The 27,581-nt window shown below is 46.3% G+C and overlaps 3 protein-coding genes across 3 annotated transcripts in view; 1 reads left to right on the forward strand and 2 right to left on the reverse strand.

Annotated features, from left to right (window-relative positions):
• The window catches only part of LOC130130572 (serrate RNA effector molecule homolog), a 50,457-nt gene extending 31,085 nt beyond the window's left edge, over positions 1–19,372 (reverse strand). The window contains exons 1-12 of the mRNA XM_056300289.1: positions 19,291–19,372; positions 17,482–17,595; positions 14,999–15,109; positions 14,485–14,643; positions 14,258–14,318; positions 13,911–14,038; positions 13,511–13,680; positions 12,634–12,845; positions 8,736–8,816; positions 8,473–8,605; positions 8,139–8,275; positions 6,057–6,118 (exon numbers count right to left, since the gene is read on the reverse strand). Coding sequence (XP_056156264.1) covers positions 6,057–6,118; positions 8,139–8,275; positions 8,473–8,605; positions 8,736–8,816; positions 12,634–12,845; positions 13,511–13,680; positions 13,911–14,038; positions 14,258–14,318; positions 14,485–14,643; positions 14,999–15,109; positions 17,482–17,591 — 1,364 coding nt within the window. The 5' untranslated portion in view covers positions 17,592–17,595; positions 19,291–19,372. The remainder of the gene's footprint in view (positions 1–6,056; positions 6,119–8,138; positions 8,276–8,472; positions 8,606–8,735; positions 8,817–12,633; positions 12,846–13,510; positions 13,681–13,910; positions 14,039–14,257; positions 14,319–14,484; positions 14,644–14,998; positions 15,110–17,481; positions 17,596–19,290) is intronic.
• Positions 19,373–20,464: 1,092 nt separating this feature from the next.
• LOC130130917 (DNA-directed RNA polymerase II subunit RPB1-like) lies at positions 20,465–21,724 on the reverse strand. Its single transcript, XM_056300782.1, has one exon. The coding sequence runs from the start codon at positions 21,722–21,724 to the stop codon at positions 20,465–20,467; it is 1,260 nt and encodes a 419-aa protein (XP_056156757.1).
• Positions 21,725–22,132: 408 nt separating this feature from the next.
• ift46 (intraflagellar transport 46 homolog (Chlamydomonas)) lies at positions 22,133–27,393 on the forward strand. The gene is made up of 5 exons (XM_056300504.1): positions 22,133–22,437; positions 24,190–24,473; positions 24,661–24,754; positions 25,144–25,275; positions 25,665–27,393. Exons 1-5 carry the CDS (start codon positions 22,339–22,341, stop codon positions 26,016–26,018), a joined length of 963 nt encoding a protein of 320 aa, XP_056156479.1. The 5' UTR covers positions 22,133–22,338; the 3' UTR covers positions 26,019–27,393.
• Positions 27,394–27,581: the final 188 nt, after the last annotated feature.

Raw genomic sequence — 27,581 nt, forward strand, 5'->3', positions numbered from 1 at the left:
CCCCTTTTTTCACCTACTGGGAGAAGGGAAAATACGGAGGTACTCCCTGCGTATCGCCCCTTCTTTGGTGTGGGGACTCCTCAGCAAGTTAGCAAACAACTGCGGTGTATCTCAGGTTTTTCCAAAGGTTCTGAATCACTACAATCACGAGAGGTCCGTAGTCATACAGTCAAGTCAAGACAACACTTAGTTTGGAAAAATTTGCTTTGTATAGTTTTGGGGAATTTTTATTGGTAAAAATGAAAATGTTCAACAGCCACTCTTCTACAAAGGAATTAATTAAGTGCTGTAGACTAACAAACAGACCATCGATGTGCCAAGTGATTCTGGGGACACTACCCTGTATAAGAGTGAAGTTATTGATGTGGGGAGTGGTTGGGGGGACACTACCCTGTATAAGAGTGAAGTTGTTGATGTGGGGAGTGGTTGGGGGGACACCACACTGTATAAGAGTGAAGTTATTGATGTGGGGAGTGGTTGGGGGGACACCACACTGTATAAGAGTGAAGTTATTGATGTGGGGAGTGGTTGGGGGGACACTACACTGTATAAGAGTGAAGTTGTTGATGTGGGGAGTGGTTGGGGGGACACTACCCTGTATAAGAGTGAAGTTGTTGATGTGGGGAGTGGTTGGGGGGACACTACACTGTATAAGAGTGAAGTTGTTGATGTGGGGAGCGGTTGGGGGGACACCACACTGTATAAGAGTGAAGTTGTTGATGTGGGGAGTGGTTGTGGGGACACCACACTGTATAAGAGTGAAGTTGTTGATGTGGGGACACCACACTGTATAAGAGTGAAGTTATTGATGTGGGGAGTGGTTGTGGGGACACTACCCTGTATAAGAGTGAAGTTATTGATGTGGGGAGTGGATGTGGGGACACTACACTGTATAAGAGTGAAGTTGTTGATGTGGGGACACTACCCTGTATAAGAGTGAAGTTATTGATGTGGGGAGTGGTTGGGGGGACACTACACTGTATAAGAGTGAAGTTATTGATGTGGGGACACCACACTGTATAAGAGTGAAGTTATTGATGTGGGGAGTGGTTGGGGGGGAAACTACACTGTATAAGAGTGAAGTTGTTGATGTGGGGAGTGGTTGGGGGGGAAACTACACTGTATAAGAGTGAAGTTATTGATGTGGGGAGTGGTTGTGGGGACACTACACTGTATAAGAGTGAAGTTGTTGATGTGGGGAGTGGTTGTGGGGACACTACACTGTATAAGAGTGAAGTTGTTGATGTGGGGACACCACACTGTATAAGAGTGAAGTTGTTGATGTGGGGACACCACACTGTATAAGAGTGAAGTTGTTGATGTGGGGACACCACACTGTATAAGAGTGAAGTTGTTGATGTGGGGAGTGGTTGTGGGGACACTACCCTGTATAAGAGTGAAGTTGTTGATGTGGGGAGTGGTTGTGGGGACACTACACTGTATAAGAGTGAAGTTGTTGATGTGGGGACACCACACTGTATAAGAGTGAAGTTGTTGATGTGGGGACACCACACTGTATAAGAGTGAAGTTGTTGATGTGGGGACACCACACTGTATAAGAGTGAAGTTGTTGATGTGGGGACACCACACTGTATAAGAGTGAAGTTATTGATGTGGGGAGTGGTTGTGGGGACACTACCCTGTATAAGAGTGAAGTTATTGATGTGGGGACACCACACTGTATAAGAGTGAAGTTATTGATGTGGGGACACTACCCTGTATAAGAGTGAAGTTGTTGATGTGGGGACACCACACTGTATAAGAGTGAAGTTGTTGATGTGGGGAGTGGTTGTGGGGACACTACCCTGTATAAGAGTGAAGTTGTTGATGTGGGGAGTGGTTGTGGGGACACTACCCTGTATAAGAGTGAAGTTGTTGATGTGGGGAGTGGTTGTGGGGACACTACCCTGTATAAGAGTGAAGTTGTTGATGTGGGGAGTGGTTGTGGGGACACTACACTGTATAAGAGTGAAGTTGTTGATGTGGGGACACCACACTGTATAAGAGTGAAGTTGTTGATGTGGGGACACCACACTGTATAAGAGTGAAGTTGTTGATGTGGGGACACCACACTGTATAAGAGTGAAGTTGTTGATGTGGGGACACCACACTGTATAAGAGTGAAGTTATTGATGTGGGGAGTGGTTGTGGGGACACTACCCTGTATAAGAGTGAAGTTATTGATGTGGGGAGTGGTTGTGGGGACACTACACTGTATAAGAGTGAAGTTGTTGATGTGGGGACACCACACTGTATAAGAGTGAAGTTATTGATGTGGGGACACTACCCTGTATAAGAGTGAAGTTGTTGATGTGGGGACACCACACTGTATAAGAGTGAAGTTATTGATGTGGGGAGTGGTTGTGGGGACACTACCCTGTATAAGAGTGAAGTTGTTGATGTGGGGAGTGGTTGTGGGGACACTACACTGTATAAGAGTGAAGTTATTGATGTGGGGACACTACCCTGTATAAGAGTGAAGTTATTGATGTGGGGACACTACACTGTATAAGAGTGAAGTTATTGATGTGGGGAGTGGTTGTGGGGACACTACACTGTATAAGAGTGAAGTTGTTGATGTGGGGAGTGGTTGGGGGGACACTACCCTGTATAAGAGTGAAGTTGTTGATGTGGGGACACTACACTGTATAAGAGTGAAGTTGTTGATGTGGGGAGTGGTTGTGGGGACACTACACTGTATAAGAGTGAAGTTATTGATGTGGGGACACTACACTGTATAAGAGTGAAGTTATTGATGTGGGGACACTACACTGTATAAGAGTGAAGTTGTTGATGTGGGGAGTGGTTGGGGGGACACTACCCTGTATAAGAGTGAAGTTGTTGATGTGGGGAGTGGTTGTGGGGACACTACACTGTATAAGAGTGAAGTTATTGATGTGGGGACACTACACTGTATAAGAGTGAAGTTATTGATGTGGGGACACTACACTGTATAAGAGTGAAGTTATTGATGTGGGGACACTACACTGTATAAGAGTGAAGTTATTGATGTGGGGAGTGGTTGTGGGGACACTACACTGTATAAGAGTGAAGTTGTTGATGTGGGGAGTGGTTGGGGGGACACTACCCTGTATAAGAGTGAAGTTGTTGATGTGGGGACACCACACTGTATAAGAGTGAAGTTGTTGATGTGGGGACACCACACTGTATAAGAGTGAAGTTGTTGATGTGGGGACACCACACTGTATAAGAGTGAAGTTGTTGATGTGGGGACACCACACTGTATAAGAGTGAAGTTGTTGATGTGGGGACACCACACTGTATAAGAGTGAAGTTATTGATGTGGGGAGTGGTTGTGGGGACACTACCCTGTATAAGAGTGAAGTTATTGATGTGGGGAGTGGTTGTGGGGACACTACACTGTATAAGAGTGAAGTTGTTGATGTGGGGACACCACACTGTATAAGAGTGAAGTTATTGATGTGGGGACACTACCCTGTATAAGAGTGAAGTTGTTGATGTGGGGACACCACACTGTATAAGAGTGAAGTTATTGATGTGGGGAGTGGTTGTGGGGACACTACACTGTATAAGAGTGAAGTTGTTGATGTGGGGACACTACACTGTATAAGAGTGAAGTTATTGATGTGGGGAGTGGTTGTGGGGACACTACACTGTATAAGAGTGAAGTTGTTGATGTGGGGACACCACACTGTATAAGAGTGAAGTTATTGATGTGGGGACACTACCCTGTATAAGAGTGAAGTTGTTGATGTGGGGACACCACACTGTATAAGAGTGAAGTTATTGATGTGGGGAGTGGTTGTGGGGACACTACCCTGTATAAGAGTGAAGTTGTTGATGTGGGGAGTGGTTGTGGGGACACTACACTGTATAAGAGTGAAGTTATTGATGTGGGGACACTACCCTGTATAAGAGTGAAGTTATTGATGTGGGGACACCACACTGTATAAGAGTGAAGTTATTGATGTGGGGACACTACACTGTATAAGAGTGAAGTTATTGATGTGGGGAGTGGTTGTGGGGACACTACACTGTATAAGAGTGAAGTTGTTGATGTGGGGACACCACACTGTATAAGAGTGAAGTTATTGATGTTGGGAGTGGTTGGGGGGACACTACACTGTATAAGAGTGAAGTTATTGATGTGGGGAGTGGTTGTGGGGACACTACACTGTATAAGAGTGAAGTTATTGATGTGGGGAGTGGTTGTGGGGACACCACACTGTATAAGAGTGAAGTTATTGATGTTGGGAGTGGTTGGGGGGACACTACCCTGTATAAGAGTGAAGTTATTGATGTGGGGAGTGGTTGTGGGGACACTACACTGTATAAGAGTGAAGTTGTTGATGTGGGGACACCACACTGTATAAGAGTGAAGTTGTTGATGTGGGGAGTGGTTGTGGGGACACTACACTGTATAAGAGTGAAGTTGTTGATGTGGGGACACCACACTGTATAAGAGTGAAGTTACTGATGTGGGGACACTACACTGTATAAGAGTGAAGTTATTGAATATTTTTGTAGCATCTTTTTTCGATGTTGCACTTTTTAGACGGTCCCTGCACACTTGTCTCACAGCCGTACATGAAGAGCAATGTTATCTGTCCAGCTCAGAGGACGGCTTGTTTTGGTGAAACGTGGGTTGCAGCTCGTTGTCTACCTTACCACGGTCAGTAAGAGACATCGTTTTGATGTGTAAAACGAGCGCAGAAAGTAGAAAAAAATATATGATGTAACCACTCAGTGGTTCTGTACGAATCACAACTGTGGCTGACTCAGCAACATTAATATGCAACACTTCCTGTGATGACTGCAACCTAGAGGAAGTTGTCCTTTTATAACTTTGACAGTTTTTGGATAATAAATGTTTGTTTTGTTTTCCCCTTTTTTTTCTCCCCCATTGTACTTGGCCAATTACCCCTCTCTCCCGAGCCGTCCCGGTCTCTGCTCCACCCCCTCTGCTGATCCGGGGAGGGCTGCAGACTACCACATGCCTCCTCCCATACATGTAGAGTCACCAGCTGCTTCTTTTCACCTGACAGTGAGGAGTTTCACCAGGGGGACGTAGCGCGTGGGAGGATCATGCTACTCCCCCCAGTTCCCCCTCCCTCCCCAAAAGGTGCCCCAACCGACCAGAGGAGGCGCTAGGTAGCGACCAGGTGCAGCTTCCCACCTGCAGACAGCCAACTGTGTCTGTAGGGACGCCCAACCAAGCTGGAGGTAACACGGGGATTCAAACCAGCGATCCCCGTGTTGGTAGATAACGGAATAGACCGCTACGCTACCCGGACGCCCCTAAAATACTCAGTAACTTTTTTTTTTCTAAATGTATGTCTGATTTTTCCCTTTTTTCTCCCAATTTAGTGGCCAATCGATCCCTATTTTAATTCAAACACCCACCCTCGTACTGCATGTGTTCGCCAACTGCATCTCTCCGGCCGGCAGTCTGGAAGGAGACGCCTCCCCACTTTCGTGACAAGGCGACTCCAGGCCGAACCTCTGTTTTTTCCGAAACACACACAGAGACGCACTCACGTGACGAACACAAGCCGACTCCGCCCCCCTCCCGAAGACAGCGCTGCCAATGACTGCTGCTTCATCGAGTCCGGCCATAGTCGGATCTGACGAAACCGGGGCGCGAACCCCAGTCCCCAGTGGGCAACTGCATCGACACAGAGCCGATGCTTAGACCGCTACGCCACCGCGGACAATACTCAGTAACTTCTGATCGTGTCACTGCCTCGACTCAGATCGGGCCGCAGCAGAGAGCAGCGGGGTCGAGTGAGCTAGAAAGTGCCTGAAGAGAGGGAGCAGCGATAGCGAGGACAAATATGTTCCAACGGTTTTGAACCACTGCAACCATGAGAAGTTCTTCATCATACAGTCATACCTGCCCAAAAAAATAAAAAAGTAGGCTGATATGTCCAGTAGCTTGCGGGGTTAGCCGTAGACCAGACACATATTCACACACTACCAAATGCGTAACCCACCTCTAAGCTATCCGCCTGACAGGGACAACAAAATACAGAAAAAGGACATGTTTTTAATTTGATTAATTGCAGGTATCTTACCTCCTCTCAGGCTGGGGGTCAGACAGCGCCACCCGCAGGAAGCCTGGATACCTGCGACACAACTAAACACACAGGCATTAATCCAGATATAGTATGGGATGTATGATGAGTGACTTAAAGACTAACATGCAGAAGGTGGCAGGTAGTGTTGAGTTGGAAGAAGTCAAGCTGTTGTCTGTGAATGTTTTCATTCGTCCAGTTGCACTTGATTCAACTCCTTTGGATAAGTCAAGCTGTTGTGTCTAACAAGCAGACGTGACAACAAGCTGGTAGAAGACCGTCACCAACAGACAGTACAATATCCATGTCCTCCGTTGTGTGTGGTGTGTGACAGTGTGTTTGTATCTACCAACAGACAGTACAATATCCATGTCCTCCGTTGTGTGACAGTGTGTTTGCATCTACCAACAGACAGTACAATATCCATGTCCTCCGTTGTGTGTGGTGTGTGACAGTGTGTTTGTATCTACCAACAGACAGTACAATATCCATGTCCTCCGTTGTGTGACAGTGTGTTTGTATCTACCAACAGACAGTACAATATCCATGTCCTCCGTTGTGTGTGACAGTGTGTGTTTGTATCTACTGTCGGCTGTATCTACTGTCGGCTGTCGTCTGATTGTTGTCTAACTATTTAAGACAACATACATGACCAGAAGCTGAAAACCACACAATGACAACGATGACAATGATGAAACACATGTTCAACGTTTTGTGACGATTGGGTAGGTCAAATTAGGGAGGTCATTACATTAACTTAGAGGGACATAATGTCAGCAGTATGCTGTCTTTCCATGCTGTCTTGATGCTCTGAGGAGAACCTACACTTAAAGCACTCGATGTGCAACGTTGTCCATGATATAAATGTACTATTACTAGGGCTAGGTAAAAAAAATCGATTCAATCGATTTTGGATCGATTTCATTTAAATTTTGCAATATCGATTCACAGGGCATGAGATCGATTCCCCCCCCTCCCCCCCAGTAGTCTCATACGTGATGAAGCAGCGGCGCGGTTACGTCACGTTGATGTTCAAGCACACGAGCGCGCACACACGAAATGGCCGATGCAGGTAAAACTCCACTCAGCAAGCCGGCGTCCCAACTGAAGTCTGATGTCTGGAACCATTTCGGATTTAAAACAACAAATGACAAAGAGCTGGATAAAACCAAAGTGGTTTGCAAGATCTGCCAAGCGGAGGTCAGTTATTGTAGAAATACTACAAACCTCAGGAACCACTTGACATGGTATGGCACTACGCTAACGTTAGCTTCCGACAACAAGCCGTCCGGGGCAAAACAAAAGAAACCGAGGGACTCACTAACATTACCAGCCGAGTCTCCGCGGGCCATAAAGATAACAGAGGCCATCACAACTTTTGTTTGCAAAGATTTACGCCTGTACTCGGTAGTGGAAAACGAAGGCTTCAAGTGGCTCGTTCATGCGCTCGAACCACACCACATTATGGTGCAACGTAAACATCTGACTGAAACTGTCATCCCCATGATGCATAATATTATTTTTGCACTTTAACAAACAATGCCTTAATGCAATTTGCAGTGATGGAATGTTGCAGTTCAAGTACACTTTCACTTGCAATTCCTTTCTAATTCAAAATTGCACTTTTGAGACTTAAGACAGTTTTGTTTACAGTTCAAGTTTAAACTGTCCAATTTACAAGTCTGCACTTAAAACTTGTTTATGGTGAAGAGAAAAAATAAAGTACATTTATATTTTGCAACACAGAGTTGAGCCATTTTCATTATTTAAGAGCAGACTGAATCGAATCGTGATTAATCGATTTAGAGCCTTATGAATCGAAATCGAATCGATTTAGGAAATTGGCCACAATACCCAGCCCTAACTATTACTACTACTACTTCGTATAGTACTAATATGATTACACTACTACGAAGTGCACTATGTTGCCAGTTGGGAAACTTGACTTTATCTGTTAATTTTGGCTTCTTCTAAGTCAGTTTGGGTAAATTTATCTGCTACATGAATAAATTAGTGTTAATGTAGCAATGATGTCAAGCGCGACACCAGTATGTATGTATTTGTGTGCGTGTGTGTACTGACAGCGATAATCTCCTCCTTGCTGATGTCAGGAGCAATGCTCCTCATGAAGAGGGATGTGGTGAGGTGAAGAGGCCGAGGCTGAGGAGCTTCCTCCTTCTCCCTCTCCTTTTGACGCTCCTTCCTGCGTTGTCCTCCCTCTGGCACAAACACACAAACCAAATATGACTAATTAATGTTGTACCGTCAAATATTCAAATTTAAAGATATGTTGTGAAGATGTTGTCCAAGGCAACAATAAACAAACCAGTCTAGAGGCAGCAAAGCACAATGAATACTAAAATAAAACAGACCAGTTAAACACTATTAAACCATGTAAAAAAAATTTACTTCAAACCTTCTTCTCCTTCCTCCTCCTCCTCTTCTTTCTCCTCATCTTCATCTTTCTCTCCATCAGAGTGTGAGGAGTCAGACTCCGAGCCACTCCCCTCTCCACTGTCAGCTGACATGCTGCGTTTCCTCTTCCTGCCCTAAGAGGAAGGGTTGGGGTTTAAACAGCTGTCAGTCAGAATCAGACCTGGACATTAAAACTGGTTAACACGTGTTTAACCTGGAGGAACAGACTTCTACTGGCTAATACGTCGTCATTAATCATCTAACCTTCTTAGTTACTTTCTCCTCTTCTCTCTCTGCTTCCTCCTCCTCCCTTTCTCCATTTTGCTTTGCCTCGTCTGCGGGCTCCTGAGAGAGAACAAACATACCCACACACGTTAACTGATTAACACTTAAAGATGGAGAAACCACCAATAATCCACCAGTAAGAATCGGACTGATTAGTCCTATTGGCTAAACAGGTCATTTCAACAGCTGAGCACTGCCATCAACGGGGATATGAAACACCAGTTATCTTAAGTCCATCGTGTGACAGCTGTTCTGACAGCTGCCATTTTCAGTGGATAAAAAAATAAAGCGAGCAAAGCGAAGTTCTGGTTGGGTGCCAGCATATGGTTTTAAGAGGTAAAATGTATGTAACCAACCTATATAGATGATACTACATAACGTCAGCCCATTTGAAAGATGAGCATAACAACAGTCTTGTTTAGCAGTATTTTTCATTAACCTATTTAAATAAGTAGCTGCTTATTTTCCTCCGATCCACAACCTAATTCCATGTCTCATATACTTTGCCAAAACTTCTGTGGAGTTTTCAAATGCGTATCCTGATGTAACTGATCAGATCCTACAGATTAGCTAACAATGACCTCCGTTTCTTCCGGTGCGACTTTCTCAACACACACCTCTTTCTTTTTCCTGTGCTTTGCTATGACTAGTGTGCTGAATTATGTGCTTGATTCCACACATACATAAGATATCAGAAAAGCTGCAATCGCGGTCCCACTGTCCATGATGCCTCCCTGCCAGACAAGCTAAATCATTTCTATGCCTGCTTCGACAAGGACAATACTGACCCAGCCACAAAAATCCCCAGCCACCCAGAAAACCAGGTGCTCACTCAATCGATCGCAGAGGTCAGAGAATCACTGCGCAGAGTGAACACACGGAAGGCTGCCGGACCGGACAGCATACCGGGTCGGGTCCTCCAGGAATGTGCCGACCAGCTGGCTGAGGTCTTCACAACTATATTTAACCTCTCACTGTCCCAATCCATAGTCCTGGCATGCTTTAAGACCACCTCTATCATTCCTGTCTCCAAGAAACCAACATCGACATGTCTGAATGACTACAGACCCATAGCACTCACCCCCATTGCCATGAAGTGCTTTGAAAGACTGGTTCTGGCTCACATCAAAAACATTATCCCCCCCCCACATTCGACCCACATCAGTTCGCCTACCATCCCAAAAGGTCTACTGAGGATGCCATTAACACTGCCCTGCACGTTGCTCTGACCCACCTTGAACTTAACACATACATCCGGATGCTGTTTATAGATTATAGCTCTGCCTTCAACACTATCATCCCCGCCAAACTAACCACCAAACTCCTCTCCCTTGGCCTCAACCCCTCCCTCTGGAACTGGACCCTGGACTTCCTGACCAACAGACCTCTGTCTGTTAAGTTAGGTGACCACACCTCCTCCACCCTGACCCCCAGCACAGGTGCCCCTCAAGGCTGTGTTCTGAGCCCCCTCCCTTTCTCCCTCTTCACCCACGACTGCCTGCCAACTCACCCTTCAAATGTTATAGTTAAGTTTGCAGATGACACCACAGTCATTGGCCGTATCCCCAACAATGACGAGACGGCCTACAGGGACGAGATTCATCAGCTCACATCATGGTGTACCACCAACAATCTTGTCCTCAATGTGCAGAAGACGAAGGAGCTGATTGTGGACTTCAGAAGGTCTAGAAGCTGCAGCCACTCCCCCATAAACATCGATGGGGTGGAAGTGGAGCGTGTCCACATCAGCGGGGAACGTTCCTGGACATCAAACACCCCGGCCCTTGTTAAAAAGGCCCAACAACGCCTGCATTTCCTGAGGAGGCTGAGGAGCGCCCGTCTATCCCCCAAAATTCTCACCAACTTCTACCACTGCACCATAGAGAGCATCCTGACCAGCTGCATCTCAGTGTGGTATGGCAACTGCACCTCAGTAGACCAGAAAGCTCTGCAGCGGGTCGTCAAGGCGGCCCAGCATATCACCGCTACCCAGCTCCCAGCCATAAAAGATATTTATCACAAACGCTGCCTTCGAAGGGGTCTGAGCATCAGCAGAGATCCCACCCACCCCAACCATGGACTGTTCTCCCCGCTGCACTCTGGGAGGCGCTACAGGAGCCTCAGAGCCCGCACTACCAGGCTCAAAAACAGCTTCTTTCCCCAAGCTGTTGCCCACCTGAACCTGGCAACCCACTGAATGTCTGTAGATATTTTTAAATATTTTGTACTCTTGTTCTATTTTAACTTATTTTCAGCTTTTGGTCTTCATGTGTGTATATCATACTGTGTTTGTGTATATCTTATACTGTTTGTAGATATCTTATACTGTGTTTGCCTTTCACTGTTTGGTGAAGCCGTAGTCCTCATTTACTCATTTAATTTTTAACATGTGCCTGCACAATGTTTTCAATGACAATAAATCGAATTGAAATGAATATACACACTAGGGATGGGTATCGTTTAGATTTCAGCGGTACTACTACTCTTACCGATACTGCATATCGATCCGATACTTTAACGGTAGTCTTATCGGTTCTTTTTGTGCTTTTTTTTTTTTTTACGAGAAAAAACAACAACTTAAGAACAGAATTAACATTGCTTTATTTTCTAATGTCTGGACAAAGCATCACTTTTAATCAATAAGCCATGTTTGTATAATGTATTAACTCCGTGTGGGCTCTAGGCTGCTTGCACACATAACATACCTGAGGTGGATGGGGGAAGGAGAGATGAAATATGAGCAAGGCGGTGGAAAACTGCATTCTCTGCCTGTATTTGATGTACTTTCACTAATGTTTTGAAAGAGGGCTTGTGTTTCTGCCCTTACACACAAAAGACTTGTTGCACTTTTGGCAACAAGCATTGCCAGCATCAACCTCAGTGAAGTATAACTACACACCCCATTTTTCTCGCCAATTGTATCCGGCCAATCACCCCACTCTTCCAAGCCGTCCCGGCCACTGTTCCACCTCCTCTGCTGATCTGGGGAGGGCTGCAGACTACCACATGCCTCCTCCCATACACGTGGAGTCACCAGCTGCTTCTTTTCACCTGACAGTGAGGAGTTTCACCAGGGGGGCAGAGCGCGTGGGAGGATCATGCTCGTCCCCCCTCCCCCCCGAACAGGTGCTCTGGCCGACCAGAGGAGGCGCTAGTGCAGCAACCAAGACACATATCTACCACATCTGGCTTCCCACTCCGACACATAGCCAACTATGTCTGTAGGGACGCCCGACCAAGCTGGTGGTAACATGGGGATTCGAACCGGTGATCCCCGTGTTGGTGGGCAACAGAATAGACCGCTACACCACCCAGACACCCCTATATCCAGACTTTTAACCATTTAGTTCTCTCCACCGTTGTCACTAAGAGAAGGCTGTGTGCTTCTGTGTGTCAGAGAGCTGGCTCCGCCCTTCAGCTCGCACATACAACAGGCTCCGAGGAGGTCTCTCTTCTGGATCGGAATAGCGAAAATGCATCATAGACAAATGTCTTAATCTTACTGCAAATTAGAAACCGAGTTGGTGAGAAAAAAGGTGCAAGAATACATTTATGTTGCCTAAATAAACAGGAAGCTTTCTTAATTTCTCCAAATCAATAGCAGCACGGTTAACATCGGAGCTTATCAATACTACGGTCTTTAATAATTTAGCACTGGTAATTGTTCAATACCGGGTTTCAGTACCCATCGCTAATACACACATTATAAATCAAATTAGTGACCAAATGCCAGTTTTTTATCGATCAAATGTTGCTGTAGAACATCAACAATGGAGCAATACCTTTGTGGAGTAATGATATTCCTCTATTACCGTGTTACAACCAGTAAACAGAAACAAAGAAATCCAAAAGTCACTCTGAAGTAACTAAAGTATACCTTTTCTGGATCTTTCTTACTGCTACCTTCACCAGCTGCTTCTTCAGTACTGGTCCCAGTAGAACCAGTAACAGTCGGACCAGTTCCTCCACTCGCACCTCCCTCCACCCTGTCCCCCACTCCTCCCCTCTCCCCACCTGTCACCGTGGTAGCAGAGGGCAACTCCAACACCTGCAGATCATGGTCCGTACCCCCCTCCATCTTAATGACAGCTGGGCAAGAGACAGAGAACGATGGAGAAGAGAGAGAGAAAGTATAATAGCAGTAGTAGTATTACAGTAGTTCTAATAGTATAACAGCAACAGTAGTAGTACAATAGTAGTGGTGTTAGATATTAGGGGTCCGATCAAGTTTCTTCTTTTGCCTCCAAACCAATCCGGGTCAAATCCGGGCCCAATATCACAAATTTGTATTTGTGATATTGGGCTATGCAAATAAAACTGACTTGTCATTTTCCCTTAGTCATTTTATTTGAACAAAATAATGATCAAAACATTATTACAATGGTTATGTTGAAAGTAGCGAGTTATGAAACACTGGTAATGCAGACATTACAAGTGGGTGTTAGGCTGCTTTACTTTTCCAGTTGGAAGTAGTTCCATACTTTTTAGCTGCTTATCAACTTAACATGAGTCTTGCTGCTGCAAGCTGTGGATAACGTCTGTTTATCACAGCTGGCGTAGACGGAACGCAATGGGGTAAAGTAAACAATGGATCAGAATTTGATTGGGCCTGATTCAGCCAGTACTGATCATTTAGAATATGCTTCTGGTCCTTGTATAAACGGGAACTAGAGTCACCTGTCCATCTGAAGTTAATCTCTCTCACCATGGCAACAGTCCCATATAGAAAGAAAGACAAACTACACTCCCTTTACCTGCATCCAGTAGTTTGATGATGGCAGGGGCATGGTCCATGTCAAGTGACACATTTTCTAGCCAGCCATTTTCCATCAGGAAGAGGAAGACACCCAATCGGGTCTTCAGGGCAGACAGAGACTCTGCTTTCCTCAACACGATCTCATCAGGGTGGTACTTTGAACGAAACCTAGCGAGAGGTGTCACACAGTGGGACATATTAAATAAAGACACAAAGAAAATGAGAGACAGAGCGAATAAAATGTCTTTTTGAACCAGAAAAAAAAAAGTTTCTATGAGAACAGAAAGGTTTAAATTAATCTGTGTGACAGTATTCAGGAGATTACTCAGGTGTGTGTAAACGTGCTGATGTTTGTGAAATTACATGCTACTGTGTGTGTGTGTGTGTGTGTGTCCTACCACTCCTGGTCTTTGTGGGCCAGGAAGAAGTCTTGTAGTTGCTGTCGTCTGAAGTCCAGTTTGTACTGGTTATATCTCTTTACTGCTTCTGTTTCATCTACACTGTCCTCCATACTGAGCAAGAAATCCTAGAGAGAGTGAGACAAAGCGAGACAGAGACACAAAACTCATGTCAAGGTTAGCTTGTCTATTTGTCACAAACACTGGCCCTTTTACATGTGGATTAGGAAACTCTGGCTGAACAGTGTCTGTGAGACCAGTTATCCATAACTGCTGCTTTTGTGGAGCTGTTAACTCAAAGTTAACTTCCCACCTTTACCTGTGATTAACTGAAATCCAGATCTTACCTTGAAGCTTCTCATGGTGGGGGGGCCGGGAGGGGGGATGTCTGGGTCTACCATCCCAAGTCTGGAGGAGAGAGAAAAAGAGAGAGAGAGGTAGAGGGAGACAGAGTTTCAGGTATATTTTACCTTTCAATATCTGACACGATTCATTTCATCAAATTATATCCAAGAGTTTAAATTGCGACATCTTACTATGGATGGTGAGTGTGTCTGTGAGTATACTAGCCTACCTGGCCTGTAGGGGATGACCACCATGGTGCGGGTGCATGTGTGGCAGGTCTGGGTGCCAGCCCTGATGCCCCCCAGGGCCCACCCCCGCAAAAGGAGGCCCACCCCCACCATATGGCATGTCATAGCCACCACGGTAGGGCTCCCCTCGGTGGTCATCCCTAGAAACACAGAGTTTTAAAACTATCATCTGAACTGAAACCATTTAAACTAAACTTCATTTTGGTGAGAGAAAGACACAAGGACATGGAAACATGTTTTGATTTAGGAATAATATGGACCTTGACCTTACGAGTGGAAAAAGAGTCTGTTATTGTACATTACTGGAATAAACAAATGTCTACCTCCAACTGAGTACAGCTTGAGAGGTATCTATTCCCCCCCCCCAAAAAAAGGAAAAAATTAGAGACAAGACCTTTTGATTTCAAGGGAAATAAAAATGTTTACATCATACAATACTAGTAGAAGGTTTACTTCTGTAGTGCGCAAAATAACAACACACACAGAAAGTCTTACCAGTCCCTCCTCATGCGCTTGTGTTGGGGGCTGATGTGCCTCGGTGGGGAGAATCTCTCTCTTCGACCGCGTTCATAATCCCGCCTCCTTTCTCTGCCCCGTTCCCACTCCCTGCACGTGCACACACACACACACACACACACACACACACACACACACACACACACACACACACACACACACACACACACACACACAGAGTTGAGTGAAATGTTGACTGGCTTAGTCAAAGGTGAACTGTGCTCATTCTGGGCATGCTCAGCAAGCATCCCACAAAATTGAATCAGTTCGTCTGGACATAACATTCAGTGGGAAACACGTTTCATCATCATCTAAGTGACTTTGTCAGTATCAGCTGACTGCAGGTACCCCAAACCTTATAAACAGCACAGTTGCATTATGACCGACATATAATGACAAATTGTGTTTCTGATTCTGAAACCCGCGATCGGTTTCATATGCAGATTGCCATGACCATTAATGAGAGTTAAAATGGCCAGGTGTACTATTAACAGAGGATTGGGGAATAGTTGCTATCACACCATTGTTAAGATGGTGACAGATGTACTCTTAGCGCCCTCCCTCCCTCCCTCGGTTCAGGGATGATCGTTCCCTCTTCACATAGACGGCCTCTTTGACTCCCCGTTCAAACCAGCATTCCTCCTTATCAAGGATGTGCACATCCTCATCCTTGAAAGAGTGGCCACCGGCCTGTAGATGGTGTAGACTGTGGAGTTCTGGCCTGACCTGTTAGCTCTCCTGTGTTGCGCCATGGGTGTGTGGATGTGTGTGTGTGTGTGTGTGCTAAGAGTACATCTGTCACCATCTTACAATGTTGTGATTGCAACTATTCCCCAATCCTCTGCGAATCGTAAACACGGCCATTTTAACTCTAATTAACAGCCACGGCAATTTTTATATAATAACAATAATAAGTATTTATATAGCACTTTTTTCTTTTTAAATTTTTTTTATTTCTCATTTCTCCCAATTTAGTGGCCAATCGATCCCTATTTTAATTCAAACTCCCACCCTCGTACTGTATGCGTTCGCCAACTGCATCTCTCCGACCGGCAGTCTCGAAGGAGACGCCTCGCCACTTCCGTGACAAGGTGAATCCAGGCCGAACCACTGCTTTTTCCGACACACACAGAGACACATTCATGTGACGAACACAAGCCGACTCCGCCCCCTCCCGAAGACAGCGTTGCCAATTATTGCTGCTTCCTTGAGTCCGGCCATAGTCGGATCTGACGAGACCGAGGCGTGAACTGCGGTCCCCAGTGGGCAACTGCATCGACACAAAGCTGATGCTTAGACCGCTACACCACCGCGGATCTATATAGCACTTTTCTAACACGATGTTACAAAGTGCTTTACAAAGAAAATTACACAAGGCAAAAAGAAGAGTAAGACCAAATAAGAGTAAAAATAAAAACTATAATAAAAACAAATATCAAACATTTGTAAAAGCTTTCATAAAAAGAAAAGTTTTAAGATGAGATTCAAAAGAAGCTAGAGACTTGGTGTGTCTTAGCGCAACAGGAAGAGGGTTCCATAGTATGGGAACTCTAACAGCAAAAGCCCGATCACCCTTTGTGACAAACCGAGACCTAGGAATAACCAGCAGGGCTCCATCTGCAGATATTAATGGTGGAGAGGGCATATACCAGGTCATCTATTCGATCCATTATCCAAACCAATTATCCTGCTGTCAGGGTCGTGGGGATGCTGGAGCTGATCCCAGCAGTCATTGGGTGGCAGGCAGGGAGACACCCTGGACAGGCCGCCAGGCCATCACAGGGCAATAAATCACAAATATATGTAGAAGCAAGATCATTTAAAGCCTTAAAAGTGAGCAATAACATTTTTAAAATCAATTTGAAATACAACTGGGAGCCAGTGTAGGGAGGCAAGCATAGGAGTGATATGGTCATGCCTCTTTATCCCGGTAATGAGCCGAGCAGCGGCGTTTTGTACCAGCTGTAGACGGTGCAGGGAGCCCTTGCTGATAATAGAATAAAGTGTATTACAATAGCCAAGCCGAGGGTAGATAAAAGCATGTACAACTTTTTGCAGATCGGCAATTGATAAAAAATGACTTAATTTTGGAGATTAGCTTGAGCTGGAGAAAGCATGACTGGACAATATATGTGTATATGAAACCGATTGTGGGTTTTGGTCGTTATGCAACTGTGCTGTTTATAAGGTTGGGGTTACCTGGTCAGCTGAGACTGACGAAGTCACTTAGATGAGTGATGAAATGTCTCTCCCACTAAATGTTGTGTCCTGATGAACTGATTCAACTTTCTGTGATTTCTTACCTGGATTATTGAGCATGCATCAAGACACTCAGCAAGCATATTTACATGACGACCATCTCTCTGTCTGGACGGGTTTAAGTGTGTGTATTATGGACATAGATGAGTATGTAAAGTTACAGGGTGTGTGTATGAGTGTGTGTTGTGATTGTGTTTGCTCACCAGTCATCTCTCCTCCTGTCCTCTCTTTCTCTGGAGCGCTCCATGTCACTTCTCTCTCTCCGGAACTTGTCCCGCCTCCTCCTGTCAAACTCATCATCGCTGTCTCCCATTTGTCTAAAACACACACACATAAAACAAATTCTCTTGTCAATCATAGTGGGCCATGAACTCATAATCTAAGTGAACCATGCGACCTGTAGCTATGGCCATTACCCAGAATTCATTGCAGTTTGGGGGCCGTAAGGGGATATCTTTGCTGGTAAAATCTATCAACACATTCACAGTCAAAAACGAGTGATCGCTATTTCAGTGCTCTTACCAACAAGTTGCTGTACATACACACACTTTTATTATACTGTGTATTGTTTAAAACACATATCATTACTTTACTTGGTGGCTTCATTGTGGAATTGTTACGATTTTTTTTAGTTCCTTTCTTGATTCCCGACTCTTAACTTTTAAAACTCCTCAATGTGGACCATCACAAAGAGAAAATTCACTTTTTTCACGTTAAACAAATTTATAAAACACAAATCCAGTTAGATTAGACTGTAGGCCCGGATGCCTCCATTTGGTTTGTAGTTACCATCTCAATCACACATGTTGTTGTTTGAGGCTACAATGAAAAACGAGGTAAAATTTACCTGATAACTCAATCAACCTTCTGGCCATTGGAATTTTATTCTGCTTATTTCAGTTAAGTCAGACCAGTCGTCAGTCTAGATCAGTGTTTCTCAACCCAGTCCTCAAGGACCCCCTATCCTGCATATTTTCTTTGCAACCCTGAATAGGTACCAGTTTGTAGTTATTCAACCAGTCAGCAATGAATTATGTCAGACGTTGCACACCTTGCATAATTAAGTGCTGCGAGATGATTGGTCGAGTAAGTACAAGCAGGGCTCCCTATGCAGGGTTACAGTGAAAATCTGCAGGATAGGGGGTCCTTGAGGACTGGGTTGAGAAACACTGGTCTAGATGAGTAAATCAATCACAGCCACTGGCACTTTGTTCAGGGCAACTCGGGACAAAATATTATCGTCTACAGCCACACTGAACATGTGGACGCAGACCGTGAAAACACGTTAAAATCCCAAGCAGCGTGCTGTGTTTACACAGCAGCGTCGTATACTCGTATGTGTCGCGGCCGTACTGCTGGCGTCACTCACTTTTAACCCCCCCCCCCCCCCCCACACACACACACACACACAAGCCGAAGGGTGAACTGCTGAATTCTTGGATAACAGGTGGGATTCAAGACAGAGTCCGTTACCTTCCTTCCTCCGTGACTTAATATGTCATGTAGTGCTGGAATGGAGCAGTGAGCTGTTCATTACTACACCAGACGACAGCGTTATTTGGTCTCAAATTAAAAGTGCGTTATTCAACATTCAAACGTCAAAATTACTCCAAAAAAGTTTTCAAACAACATTCAATTCAAATGTCAAAACAGCGACTGGTTATTACGACAGCGCGGAGTGTTGTTAGGTGTGTAATACTACATGGACATTGCAGCGATACGGTAAAACTGTAGGCACCAAGTTCAAACGCTGCGCTGCTTCGCGTTAATTACAACCGGCGTGTTGTTCAGCTCAGCGGACGGTGAACAATACAGCTTAGCTTAGCTGAAGCTAACGCTAACGCTAACGCCGGCTAACCAGCGTTTAGAGTCGCTAGCCCAAGAGGCTAACCCCACCGCGGTCTGAGCCGAGAGAAACGCCTCGTTCGCGCCTCCTCGCTGCTCCTCCCGAGCTGGAACTGGGCCCGTCAGACCACGACACAAGTCAACCGACACGAGTTGCGATACTTTACCGGAGGCTGTGCTGGCTGAGTGCTTAGTTTGTCAACGGCGTCTCGGCTCACACCGCATAGCCCGCCGTTAGCCCGAGCGCACAATGTACGAGATTTCCGCTTCCGTTTCCTCCCAAGGCGCGGGGAGGAAACGGGACTGTTGCCCTCTAGCGGACGCACGCCACTGGTACAACCAGCAGGGTTTGCTTTTGTTTTTTACTGACACGTTTAAACTGTACATAAAACAAGCACATAAAGCAAAAGAAAGAGGGGGGAGTGAAGGGAATGAAATGAAATACATAAATGAAAGGGAGGGGCGTCCTAGGGGTTCTCTGCAAGTTCGGGTTCTGCTGTCAAGTCAGAGAGTTCCCCAGCGTTCTTCTTCTTCTTCTGCATTTACCCTCCGTGATGCGACATCATGACGCACGTCCCTGTGTGAACTATGGGGACGCCTGGCTGCGTGTTCAGGAATCTGGTCTTGCGTAAAAAGAACTTTCCAAGAATGATAATTGTGTTAATGGCCAAATCGTGGTTTCCATCGTTCACCAGCGTACCCAAAATCACATCCTCCTTTTTTAGTTCAGAGAAATTTTGGAAACAACCTGTGATGCAGGTCTTCCCCAAAGGCAGCAGCAAGCTGCCATTCATAAAACACACGTTGTGTTGTTCCACTGTGTTCATTGCAACATGAGCAGTTGTTCCAGTCTGAACCAAATCCATGTCTTAAACCTTCTCCAGAAGCGCATATTGTATCGAGAACTTTAAAACGAACTTCCTTTACCTTTGGTGCAATTGGAAACCTAAAGAATTTTGTTCTCAATTTTGTCAGCTTCATCTTTGGGGAAATATTGTAAAATTTAGTTTCTGTTCAACGAAAATGGATATAATTCTTTGACAGAGGCCCTCCGGATTGTGGTGTTGGGCAATTTTAGACCGATGAGATCATGTCCATCCACCAAAAGTTTAGGAAGGTGCAGATCTACATGATTCTGATACGTTATAAGACATCACTAGTATACTATAGTGTGGGACTGCTTTGATCTACTACTACACACACATATCATGATAATTATAAGAATTATAAACATATAAACATGATAATTATGTTTACCATAGCCGATACCTTCCTCGAGAGACCATCCATGTAAATCAAAACCTGAACTAAATCAAATGAACGCTTCCCAGTCCCGATATTTCACCAGCTGGCTGTATTGCTCTGTGGGCTGTGGTGGCTGTATTGCTCTGTGGGCTCTGTGGGCTGTGGGGCCCGTGGCTGTATTGCTCTGTGGGCTCTGTGGGCTCTGTGGGCTGTGGGGCCCGTGGCTGTATTGCTCTGTGGGCTCTGTGGGCTGTGGGGCCCGTGGCTGTATTGCTCTGTGGGCTCTGTGGGCTGTAGTGCTCTGTGGGCTCTGTGGGCTCTGTGGGCTGTGGGGCCCGTGGCTGTATTGCTCTGTGGGCTCTGTGGGCTCTGTGGGCTGTGGGGCCCGTGGCTGTATTGCTCTGTGGGCTCTGTGGGCTCTGTGGGCTGTGGGGCCCGTGGCTGTATTGCTCTGTGGGCTCTGTGGGCTCTGTGGGCTGTGGGGCCCGTGGCTGTATTGCTCTGTGGGCTCTGTGGGCTGTGTGGGCTGTGGGGCCCGTGGCTGTATTGCTCTGTGGGCTCTGTGGGCTCTGTGGGCTGTGGGGCCCGTGGCTGTATTGCTCTGTGGGCTCTGTGGGCTGTGGGGCCCGTGGCTGTATTGCTCTGTGGGCTCTGTGGGCTGTAGTGCTCTGTGGGCTCTGTGGGCTGTGGGGCCCGTGGCTGTATTGCTCTGTGGGCTCTGTGGGCTCTGTGGGCTGTGGGGCCCGTGGCTGTATTGCTCTGTGGGCTCTGTGGGCTCTGTGGGCTGTGGGGCCCGTGGCTGTATTGCTCTGTGGGCTGTGTGGGCTGTGTGGGCTGTGTGGGCTGTGGGGCCCGTGGCTGTATTGCTCTGTGGGCTCTGTGGGCTCTGTGGGCTGTGGGGCCCGTGGCTGTATTGCTCTGTGGGCTGTGTGGGCTCTGTGGGCTGTGGGGCCCATGGCTGTAGTGCTCTGTGGGCTCTGTGGGCTGTGGGGCCCGTGGCTGTATTGCTCTGTGGGCTCTGTGGGCTCTGTGGGCTGTGGGGCCCGTGGCTGTATTGCTCTGTGGGCTCTGTGGGCTGTGTGGGCTGTGTGGGCTCTGTGGGCTGTGGGGCCCGTGGCTGTATTGCTCTGTGGGCTGTGTGGGCTGTGTGGGCTGTGGGGCCCGTGGCTGTATTGCTCTGTGGGCTCTGTGGGCTCTGTGGGCTGTGGGGCCCATGGCTGTATTGCTCTGTGGGCTGTGTGGGCTCTGTGGGCTGTGGGGCCCGTGGCTGTATTGCTCTGTGGGCTCTGTGGGCTGTGGGGCCCGTGGCTGTATTGCTCTGTGGGCTGTGTGGGCTCTGTGGGCTGTGGGGCCCATGGCTGTAGTGCTCTGTGGGCTCTGTGGGCTCTGTGGGCTGTGGGGCCCGTGGCTGTATTGCTCTGTGGGCTGTGGGGCCCGTGGCTGTATCGGGGTCCCCTCACAACAGCAACGGATGCAGCAGTTTAACGCGCAGAGGAATAAAAAGGGGACAGATCGTCAGGGAAATCAGCTCTATAGAAATAAAAAGGGATTACGCAAGACGCTTTTTCACAATCAACAGAAGCAAAATAACACGTAGAAGAAGAAAACCCAAATAAATTGCGGCCCTTTTCTCGAGTTTTGAGCCAGAAAAGGTGAGTTTAGAAGAGCGGGGCTGTCACACGCCAAGCCTCGCGAGAGCATCGCTTTTCAGCTCCCAAGATTCTGTGCGCGAGGCTGTTGCTGCGGCAACGTCGGTGTGACGTCACGGCTAAGGCGGCTAGCGTGGTAAACCGCTTGGCTCCACGACAAAGGAAAAGGGAAAGTCCTCGCGCTTGCACGTGTCCTGTCTCTGAAAGCCCTTTGACCCTTCTCGGGGAAGTGTGTCGCGAGTCGTTTGGTGACGCGCGTGTCCCCCCCTTCCGGGGCGGGTTGTCGGAGCTTGGTTCGGCCGGGGGCCTGGCCCGCTGAGTATGGACCGGAGGAAACCCTCCAACCTGCCCTTCGACGAGAGCCTGGAGGTCAACGACTCTGAGGAGGTCCACACACCGACCCCGCAGACGCCGGCCAAGGTAGGGTGGAGCCCGCACACGGAGGACGGAGGAGCCGCTGCGCTACACCGTCACCGACCCCAACCGACTCGTCTCCGCTTGTGGGGACGGGGGCTCCCTCGACGGCCCAGCGGGGCTCTAGCTACCCGTCCGCCCGTCTGCCTGGGCGGAACAATATCCATCCATCCAGCCATCCCTCCCTTATCCCAACCGCGTACCCCGCACACCGCAGAGCTGGGCGGCCTTGCCCGGAAAGGGCCGGTGTGGGTGCAGCTTATGGTTCCGAGCGAGCAGTTCCACACCTGATCCCACGAATCAACCACGAGAGTCTTCGCTGGGGAGCCTGATTAGGAGACCCGGGTGTGTAACTGCTCTGCTGCACCCACACCGCCACTTCCTGGGTAAGACCGCCGCCGCCGCTGCTACGCAGCATCGCGGGGATGCTGGAGCCTGACCCGGCAGCCACTGAACAAGATGTCGTCTCAAAATCGACACCTCAATGCAAATACTGTACATTATTAGTCACATTACAGTGTGACTAATAATGTACTACTACTCCTACTGCTACTTTCGGCTGCTCCCGTTGGGGGGCGCCACAGCGGATCATCCGTTTCCATCTCTTCCTGTCCTCTGCAGCTTCCTCTGTCACACCAGCCACCTGCATGTCCTCCCTCACCACATCCATAAACCTCCTCTTTGGCCTTCCTCTTCTCCTCTTCCCTGGCAGCTCCATATTCAGCATCCTTCTCCCAGTATACCCAGCATCTCTCCTCCACACATGTCCACACCATCTCAATCTTGCCTCTCTTGCTTTGTCTCCAAACCATCCAACCTGAGCTGTCCCTCTAATATACTCGTCCCTAATCCTGTCCTTCTTCATCACTCCCAGTGAAAATCTTATCATCTTCATCTCTGCCACCTCCAGCTCCACCTCCTGTCTTTTCATCAGTGCCACTGTCTCCAAACCATATAACATAGCTGGTCTCACTACCATCTTGTAAACCTTCCCTTTAACTCTTGCTGGTACCCTTCTGTCACACATCACTCCTGACACTCTTCTCCACCCACTCCACCCTGCCTGCACTCTCTTCTTCACCTCTCTCCTGGTCTCCTCGTTACTTTTGACAGTTGACCCCAAGTATTTAAACTCATACGCCTTTGTCACCTCCGCTCCTTGCATCCTCACCATTCCACTGTCCTCCCTCTCATTCACAATGTGATGAATAGTAATGTGACTGATAACGGGAGCAGCCGAAAGTAGCAGTAGTAGTAGTAGTAGTAGTAGTAGATTAGTCACATTACAATGGCTGCAGTGGAACACAAACTGGCCCCATCAGTGTCATGTTGGACTAAAACTTAATGCTTGATAGTAAACAAACGAAGGTCCACTTTATTATGACTATTATTGAAGAAAAACACTAGGATCTGATTAATATAATTTAGTCTGATTTAATGACTTCTAACCCTTATAAAATCACCCTAACCATTGCTAGAGTAATAAATTCCTTACCAGCGGAGGTTTGATCGTTAAAACCTGTATATTATACCTGAATTAATGGAGCTCCTTCCAATGCTTTTATATTGCAATACATATCGCAAAAAATGTTTCAGTGTGGATTTTTTTTTCCAATATCTTGCAGTCTGTCTGTCCAGAAAAGTGTGATGTCTGTGGCTGTATATTTAAAACAGGGCAAGGCACAGTGTTTGGTAGATGTTCAACCTACCAACCACCACTGATATTTTCCAGGCTCATGAAATATTGTTGGCTTCCAGACAGAATCAAAGCCAAAGGGCAGGAAGGTACGGAGTTTGACGGGAGCCAATAGCAGCAGTGATGAGTTTGATGAAGAAGACGCACCTCAGAAGGCCAACAAGCCAATTAGCAGGCAAGCACGGCTGAGTCCTAACGAGGAGGATGAAGAGGAGGAGGAGGAATCTGATGAAGATGACTCTGATGATGATGACGAGCCGGGGCCCGAGGGCGCGTACGATCCAGCAGACTATGAAAGCCTTCCAGTTTCCACAGAGATTAAAGAGCTTTTTCAATACATCACAAGGTAGATGGCATCACTGCTGCACCTGTTTCTGTTGGTTAAAGACATGCATTTGATGACATCACTGTCTAATCCTGTATCTATTGGTTCAGAATATGCATTTGGTGACATCACTGTCTAATCCTGTATCTGTTGGTTAAAGATATATGGGTGATGACAACACTGCCTGTACTTGTCTCATGGTTTCCAGGTACATGCCTCAGTCCATCGAGTTGGAACACAAACTGAAACCCTTCATTCCAGACTTCATCCCGGCTGTGGGAGACATCGATGCTTTTCTGAAGGTACGTCTCCTGTCTCATCTCCTCAGGATGTCTGTGGATCTTCTGATTACTTCTACCTTTGACCCCCTTTCTTGTACTGTTGGTGATGCAGGAAATTTAATTTTTGTTTCTACTGTTTCATTCTAATCAATCACAGTATCTGATAAATGGCTGCTATTCTACTGTAGGTCTCTGTAAGTCTCTCTGGATAACAGTATCTGATAAATGGCTGCTATTCTACTGTAGGTCTCTGTAAGTCTCTCTGGATAACAGTATCTGATAAATGGCTGCTATTCTACTGTAGGTCTCTGTAAGTCTCTCTGGATAACAGTATCTGATAAATGAGTGGATTTTGAATGTGAATTGTTGTTTGGTAAACCTGTCTTTTTTCTTCTAAACCTCACCATCAGGTTCCCAGGCCGGATGGTAAACCAGATGATCTGGGTCTGCTGGTCTTGGATGAGCCCTGTGTTAAACAGTCGGACCCCACGGTGTTGTCTCTGTGGCTGTCAGAGGAGACCAAACAACATGGAGTCACGGAGGTACAACACAGAACCTGTTTCACAATGAGACTCAGGGAAGCAGTCTTCATTTAGGAAACCAAACATGTTGCTCTGTCCATGAGACATCTAACCAAAACCTGTGATGTCACAGAGAAGAAAACAGGTTCTGCCATGTCTGGTGGTTGAGGAACACTTTTGGTTTTTGTCGAACAAATTTAACTGCATTACAGACACTGTTGTACTCAGTTCTACTGTGATCTATATACTGTGTACTCTGCTGATGTAGAAAATTCTAAATGAACAGTAGTCTGTTAGAGTTCTTCCTCAGCTTCTTCTCATAGTGTAGTTTCACTGCATTAGAATAAAACTTTCTCTCTTCATTCATCCCTTCCTCCCTTACCCTTCCTTCCTTCTCCTGCCCTCTCCAGTTGAAGAAGGTGACTAGTGTGTCCAGTCCACAGAGGAATCCTAAAGCGGTTGACAGTTGGATAGAGAGCATCTCTGAGCTGCACCGGTCCAAACCTCCAGCCAGTGTGCACTACAGCCGGGCCATGCCTGACATCGACTTCCTCATGCAGGAGTGGCCGCAGGAGTTTGAGGAGCTGCTGGCGAGGGTGGATCTCCCTACAGCAGATCTGGACTGTGACCTGAAGCAGTATGTGGACATCATCTGTGGACTGTTGGACATCCCCGTCTATAAGAACAGAGTCCAGTCCCTCCACGTCCTCTTCACACTCTACCTGGAGTTCAAGAACCTGCAGCTCTTCAAGCACACAGCCTGAATGGACACCATGTCATGAAATAAATTTACCACCAAAGTCTGATAAATATTGGTTGGACTCTAGTAAGTTAGTCTTCTGTATTACTTTACGAGGGAACCTGCCATCTTCTATTATGAACCTGTAGTGGAGACATTTTCAGAATTTATAAAGGACTGTCTCGCATTGCAGTTGATATTCTACCCATAGGAGCATGAACAAACATGGATGTGCTGACAGCTCGTGATTTCACATTAAGTCTTTTACCTTTATAACAAGTTTTTAAATAGTTCTCTTACTCAGCAGTGCAGTGGTACTTTTTCGTGTATTGGGAACATCTAAGTCTTTGGTTGCTGATGATTAGTTTTTGCGAGTTTTTTTTATAATGGAATTTCTGTTAAGAAATAAATTTTCTATCCTTTTCTAGTGTTTAATGTATTATCTAATGTACCACATTGAAGAGACATTCTGAGAAGTTGTAGTTTGAGCAGGTAAGAGACACTTCATGTCAATAAAACACCAGTGTTAATTCCAGCTGAAGCAATTGTGAAGAAATTAAATTCTATCAACACTTTGAGCCCGTCACCAACCCCTTCCCTTCAGGAACGTGATGCTAATGCGGGCACGCGGGCTAACTAATACATTTTAAGGTGATGCTAATGGCATGATTTATATCTGCCTCATCTACAACCGAGACATGTAACTCTGACTGAACTCTCGTATTAAACCATGATAACCAACACAGATGTTCAGTTTGTGCTCCATGATAAATCTTCACTGTGCACAAAATAAAGAAGAGAAAATGATAAAGCTAACTGTGTATGAAGGTTTTCTCTCCAACCAGTCAACACATCTGGATTTACTGATCAGTCTGCCTGTCTGGATGAAGGACTGTTAATCAAGTCACCTGATGTAATGATCGGTTGGCAGGAAAACCTGTATACTCACTATTTCACATGTACTATACTCATTTTTCACATGATCGCCTGTGACTACAGCTGAGCCCGGAAAGATTTACCCATGTCATGACTGTTTGCATCAAAAATATAATTTAGATTTAAATATTTATTAAATTTAATGTTTGTTCTTTTTGAAGTTCAAAACCACAAACCTCTTTTTCTCTTGTAAACTGACCAAATCCCTTTGTGGTTTATTTGAAATACTGAATAACTTACAATGACCCAAGTATTCTGATTCTGTTGTATAGAAATCAAACGTTTGGACACCAAACGGAGGACAAGAGAGAAGCGTTTGGGAATCATCATTTCATTGCTTGGATGAAATATTCAACTCACAAATGATGCTTGTTAAAAGCTACTCCTGTACATTGTGTTTCTACACGAGATAAGACACAACAATATGTCAAATGTGACATAAAAGCCTACCTGCATGTAGCTGTACTTCAAGCCCTGACTGACCTCTTGCTTTTTTCCTTTTATGTGTGGCTTTTTTTTAAATTAATATTTAATTTTGTAATTCTGTTGGCCCTGTGATGGCCTGGCGGCCTGGCCAGGGTGTCTCTCCCAGTGGCTGCTGGGAGAGGTTCCCTGGCCAGGGTGTCTCTCCCAGTGGCTGCTGGGAGAGGCT

The sequence above is a fragment of the Lampris incognitus genome, chromosome 20 (assembly GCF_029633865.1).
Source record: "Lampris incognitus isolate fLamInc1 chromosome 20, fLamInc1.hap2, whole genome shotgun sequence".
Taxonomy (NCBI): Eukaryota; Metazoa; Chordata; class Actinopteri; order Lampriformes; family Lampridae; genus Lampris; species Lampris incognitus.

Coding starts and splice junctions, on each gene's coding strand:
- LOC130130917 (XM_056300782.1), bottom strand. CDS start 21,724: ATGGGCCCCACAGCCCACAGAGCCCACACAGCCCACAGAGCAATACAG.
- ift46 (XM_056300504.1), top strand. CDS start 22,339: ATGGACCGGAGGAAACCCTCCAACCTGCCCTTCGACGAGAGCCTGGAG. Junction 22,438..24,189: donor CCCCGCAGACGCCGGCCAAG/GTAGGGTGGAGC, acceptor GTTGGCTTCCAG/ACAGAATCAAAGCCAAAGGG. Junction 24,755..25,143: donor ACATCGATGCTTTTCTGAAG/GTACGTCTCCTG, acceptor CCTCACCATCAG/GTTCCCAGGCCGGATGGTAA.